A 5747-nucleotide genomic window follows, 5' to 3' on the forward strand; every position below is an offset into this window, starting at 1 on the left:
TTTTTTTGTAACCTTGGCCAGATTTGTGCCTTGCCACAATTCTGTCTCTGCGCTCTTCAGGCAGTTCCTTTGACCTCATGATTCTCATTTGCTCTGACATGCACTGTGAGCTGTAAGGTCTTATATAGACAGGTGTGTGGCTTTCCTAATCAAGTCCAATCAGTATAATCAAACACAGCTGGACTCAAATGAAGGTGTAGAACCATCTCAAGGATGATCAGAAGAAATGGACAGCACCTGAGTTAAATATATGAGTGTCACAGCAAAGGGTCTGAATACTTAGGACCATGTGATATTTCAGTTTTTCTTTTTTAATAAATCTGCAAAAATGTCAACAATTCTGTGTTTTTCTGTCAATATGGGGTGCTGTGTGTACATTAATGAGGAAAAAAAATTAACTTAAATGATTTTAGCAAATGGCTGCAATATAACAAAGAGTGAAAAATTTAAGGGGGTCTGAATACTTTCCGTACCCACTGTATATATATATTTACTTTCTTTTACCTTTACCAAATTTACTTATATTTACTTTGTTTTCATGTTTGGCGACTTTTTGTGAAAAATTGAGACTTTTGAGGGTGGTTCTAGTGATTTTCTGAGGGAGGGGTTTGGCAACACTGAGCGGGATCAGTCTCCTGCACAGCGCTGCGCTTCCGCCACGATTTATAAGAGATAAACAGCACAAATCGCTCGATCGATTCAGAAATGACACAGAATTGTGTTATACAGTTGTGTAATATGACAACATTAAAGGTTCTGCCTGAAAACAGCCACGACAAGGTAAAATGCATGTAAACAAACTGCAATGTAAACAAACTTTAATAGCTTATTTCTCTTTAAATGTTTCATTCTAATTAATTTTAATTTAAGTAAAATGTTAATTCAGTAAGAGCCTGATTAAAGATAAAAGCAGTGTCTCTGTAATTTAGAGACACTTATAAATGAGGAGTTTTCCATTTACAAATATTATAAAGTTCTTAAAGGGATAGTTCACCCAAAAATTAAAACTGTCTTCATTTAGGCTACTCAGCATCATGTCATTCCAAACCTATATGAATTTCTTTCCTCTGTGGAACATAAAAGAAGATATTTTGAGAAATTCAAGAAGTGTTTGCCCATACAGTAGAAATCAAGGGTAACCAAAATGGTTTTGTAACATTCTACAAAATATCTTTTGTGTTTTACAGAAGAAAGTAAGTCACACAGGTTTGGAAAGACATGAGGGTGAGGAAAGGATGACAGCATTTATTAGCAGTAAATGTCCTATGTTCTAGCACAAAATCAATGCTTATACTGTCAAGTGCATTTCTATGTGACAAAAATGCAGTAGGCTATTCGTTTGTTGCATTTGCTGTGAATTCAGTAATATATCCTTAACCCCGACAGTAAACTGATGCCTCGTTCTATTTATGACGTAGGCCTACTGTTTGACAAAATACAAATGATTTGCAATGGTCACTTTGTCGCATCCAGTGTGGACAGCCTCAAGCTGTTGGCTTACCTGTGGCCTTTTTTTCATTATTTATTGGTTACATTTTTTTTGACTAGTAGAAATTATGAATGGCCGGTAACTTAAAAATTTAGTAGCCAAATTGGCTGGTGAGTGAAAAAGTTCATTTCAAACCCTGGTTATCAACTCCTTCACACCAAATAAACTCAACTTAAAATGCAAAATAAATAAATAAAGCCAAGTATTTAGTTACTTTGAGTGTGATTGCTGTACAAATTGTGATTTGCTACATATATCCAGCAGCTCTCTGCACCTGCATTACTCACTCAATCATTTGTCGGTCCTGTTTTCTCAGAAGTGGACCCTGATTGAACCACAGATCCGTCAGCATGACCTATGTCTGGCCATCACAGCTTTCACTGCAGGGTCAAAGGTCAGACTGGAGCCCTGCAACATCAAAGAGTCCAGACAGGTGGGTGTATGTGTAATCTGATGACCTACTTGATGTCTGCTGCTTTCAAAAGACTATTAAGCTCTATTCTGAGTTTTTTGGAAGTTATGTAAATTGAAGTGTTTCATAAAGTGATATTCTGTTGCCATTTCAGGTCGAATGTTAAGTGTTGTCGATCTGAAACGCAGCAGACAGGCTTACAGGCACAAACACATATCTTCACATAAGCCCACTGCATATGGTTCCACTCACAATCTTAGTTGGCTTAGCTGGACCGGCTTTTATCTTTTTTCCTTTCCATTTTTCATCAGTCTGACCTCCGCTCCTGTCAACTCATTCATGCTCGGCTCATTTGTGATTATCTCCTGAAGTCAGAACATCCCTCACAATCAGATCCGATTCCATACATATATACGTATATACTGTATATATATATATATATATATATATATACAGTATCTCACAGAAGTGAGTACACCCCTCACATTTTTGTAAATATTTTATTATATCTTTTCATGTGACAACACTGAAGAAATTACACTTTGCTACAATGTAAAGTAGTGAGTGTACAGCTTGTATAGCAGTGTAAATTTGCTGTCCCCTAAAAATAACTCAACACACAGCCATTAATGTCTAAGTTTGGGGTCGTTATCATGTTGGAATACTGCCCTGCGGCCCAGTCTCCGAAGGGAGGGGATCATGCTCTGCTTCAGTATGTCACAGTACATGTTGACATTCATGGTTCCCTCAATGACATGTTGACTGTAGGCAAGACACATGTGTCTTTGTACTCCTCACCTGGTTGCTGCCACACACGCTTGACACCATCTGTCCCAAACACAACCTCTGGATATGATGCTGAGCACGTGCACTCAACTTCTTTGGTCGATCATGGCGAGGCCTGTTCTGAGTGGAACCTGTCCTGTTAAACCGCTGTATGGTCTTGGCCACTGTGCTGCAGCTCAGTTTCAGGGTCTTGGCAGTCTTCTTATAGCCTATGCTATCTTTATGTAGAGCAACAATTCTTTTTTTCAGATCCTCAGAGAGTTCTTTGCCATGAGGTGCCATGTTGAACTTCCAGTGACCAGTATGAGAGAGTGAGAGCAATAACACCAAATTTAACACACCTGCTCCCCATTCACACCTGAGACCTTGTAACACTAATGAGTCACATGACACCGGGGCGAGAAAATGGCTAATTGGGCCCAATTTGGACATTTTCACTTAGGGGTGTACTCACTTTTGTGGCCAGCGGTTTAGACATTAATGGCTGTGTGTTGAGTTATTTTTAGGGGACAGCAAATTTACAGTGTTATACAAGCTGTACACTCACTACTTTACATTGTAGCAAAGTGTCATTTCTTCAGTGTTGTCACATGAAAAGATATAATAAAATATTTACAAAAATGTGAGGGGTGTACTCACTTCTGTGAGATACTGTATATATACATATATATATTTATAGCAAACACACACACATTATTACAGTATATATCAAGCCTTCTGAATTCAGACTCACTGACCTCACTCTGAGACATGCCCTTGGCTACAACATTCTGCTGCTTTCATTTCTTTGTAAGGCTGCTTTGCAGCGTTGTTAGACAGATGTGTTTCATGTTGTTTCTTCTTCATGTTTCTTTAAATTTTACAGTCATTCTATTTTTTGCAGCATTTGTCAATGTTCGGAATAAACGTATTCTTCCATTCTTATTCCTGTTTTGTGTAAAAATGTTCTAAGAGTGAAGGAGATAGTTGTTGATTGTAACAGGTGATAAATGTAGTTATGCAAGTTACTCCATGCATATAGAAAATCCACATATGACACAAAGCAGATGTATTAAATACTTCAATTGTAAGACATTATAAGGAATTCTTCCATTCTTGGGCTACAAATAGTTTTGTAAATATTATGTGTATGGATTTTCACAAACAATTTTCACCCGTTTTTTCTTTGTGAATTTGTGAAAAAAAGATTTATCAATACGCATGATCAACATCTGGTCTCACACTAGCTCTAGCTACTATCATTGATACACTATTCTAGTTTTTGTTAATATTTTGAATTTATTTTAATATTTTGTTTTCGCTTTAATTTTAGTTGAAGTTTTAGTAATTTTGTTGTGTTTTTGTTATTTTTATTAGTTTGTGTTTTTCTTTAAAAATGTGTATGCAGTATTATTCATTTTTATTTTGTTAGTTTTAGTTTATATAGTTTGCTAATTTAGTACTTCAGTCTACACTAAATGAAAATGAGGCATGCTTCGGCAGCTATTTGAAATAAAATAAGTCTGAGTTTTTTTATTTTTTTTTTATTGTTTATTTGTATTGTTTAAGTAAGGGAATTGTTTTGTTTGTTTTGGTTAATGATAAAAACCCTAATTGAAAATACCAAATTCACTCTATGAACTCATTTTTAGTTTGACCTTTAGATGACTTCAGTTTTCTTTCACTCTGATAATTTCATGAACAAGAAGAAGAGCGATTCTTATGCACTATTCTGTGCTTTATTTGTGGGATGTATGTCTACAGCATATGAATGTTACTGCTTATTATCTTTTTTTCTCCGTCCCTCTGTAGAAATGGAAGGCCAGAGGTCCAGCGCTGCAGCACATGATCAGCGGCTTGTGTCTGGATAGCCAGCCTCCTTCAGGCCCGCCACTCGCCGCACAGTGCCGCCCCCAGGTGGCCAGCCAATCCTGGGAGCCGCAGCTGGTCACCTGACTCTGAGAGCTGATGGGGAAGGCGGGGAAAGGGGAGGAGTTTAGTCAGGTCGCTGAGCTCCAGGTGCTGTAGGAGCCAGAGGAAAACATTTGCACACTGTTTTAGTTGAAGGTGCTGCTCTCAAACCAATCGGACATGTCCAAAACATCTGACCTCATTTCTTTAGCATGGAATAGCTGGAGAGGGAGAAGCAACATTTCGCCTGCCGAATCGAAACACCTTTTCGGCCATGTCCATGAAGTTCACACGGCATGGTTTTGTCAGTTGACAGGAGTGCTTTGGGATGTCTTGGGTTATCTATCTGAATGTTGTGTAAAGGACTCGAGAAAAAACCGATGTGTATATAAATGCCTTTATCTAGCTTTCAGACCCATAACCTGTATATACCCTCATTCCCACTGAGACTGTGGTGTTTGCAGCATAGGCTTCAGTAGCTGTTCTCGCGAAGGTCTGAGTTGTTTTACTTCTATCACTGTGGAAGGTTTACGGTTGATTTGTTCAGTATTAAATTGGGATGAAGTGCAGTGCCTTGAGATGAATCTGCATATACAGTGCAAGCGGTCGGCTTTAAAGGGGTCATAGGATGCTGCATGCACTTTTACAAGTTGTTTGAACTGAAATGTGTCAGTGTGTGTACACAACCACCCTATAATGATAAAAATCCACCCAGTGCTTTTTTTTTTTAATCGCGCCGCTCTCAGATGCCTGTCTGTGTGACATCACAAAAACAGGCCCCTCCCATGATAGTTTGATTGACAGTAGTGTTTCAGCACAGACTGGACTGGTGTCTTACCTTAGCTCCGCCCTGAGTGACTGTCATCAGTCCTCCATTGTTTCACCGCCGGAGCAGATGTAGACAAGAATGGCTCCTAAGCGATTGAGGTGTTCTGTTGTTGGATGTAATAATGAACATAGCAGTCGTCATTTACTCCCGACATCTGAGCCGCTGAAGACGCAGTGGATTACATTTGTTTCTGAAGGGAATGCGCCCCCGATCTACATAAATGCGTCTATGTTCGCGCGAATCATTCATGATCCAGCTTCACCTACAGAAGAAGTGAGTATAATGTTTTGTAATGAATCTTTGCAAATCGCCTTTCCTAATAATGTGCTAATTAGCGATGA

At 38.6% G+C, this 5747-nt stretch overlaps 1 protein-coding gene across 1 annotated transcript in view; it reads left to right on the forward strand.

Annotated features, from left to right (window-relative positions):
* LOC107589771 (polypeptide N-acetylgalactosaminyltransferase 16-like) overlaps positions 1-5239 on the forward strand; it is a 40502-nt gene extending 35263 nt beyond the window's left edge. The window contains exons 10-11 of the mRNA XM_016278301.1: positions 1806-1922; positions 4479-5239. Of these exons, the coding sequence (XP_016133787.1) occupies positions 1806-1922; positions 4479-4622 (261 nt within the window). The 3' untranslated portion in view covers positions 4623-5239. The remainder of the gene's footprint in view (positions 1-1805; positions 1923-4478) is intronic.
* Positions 5240-5747: the final 508 nt, after the last annotated feature.

The sequence above is a fragment of the Sinocyclocheilus grahami genome, unplaced genomic scaffold (assembly GCF_001515645.1).
Source record: "Sinocyclocheilus grahami isolate Dianchi unplaced genomic scaffold, SAMN03320097.WGS_v1.1 scaffold120.1, whole genome shotgun sequence".
NCBI lineage: Eukaryota > Metazoa > Chordata > Actinopteri > Cypriniformes > Cyprinidae > Sinocyclocheilus > Sinocyclocheilus grahami.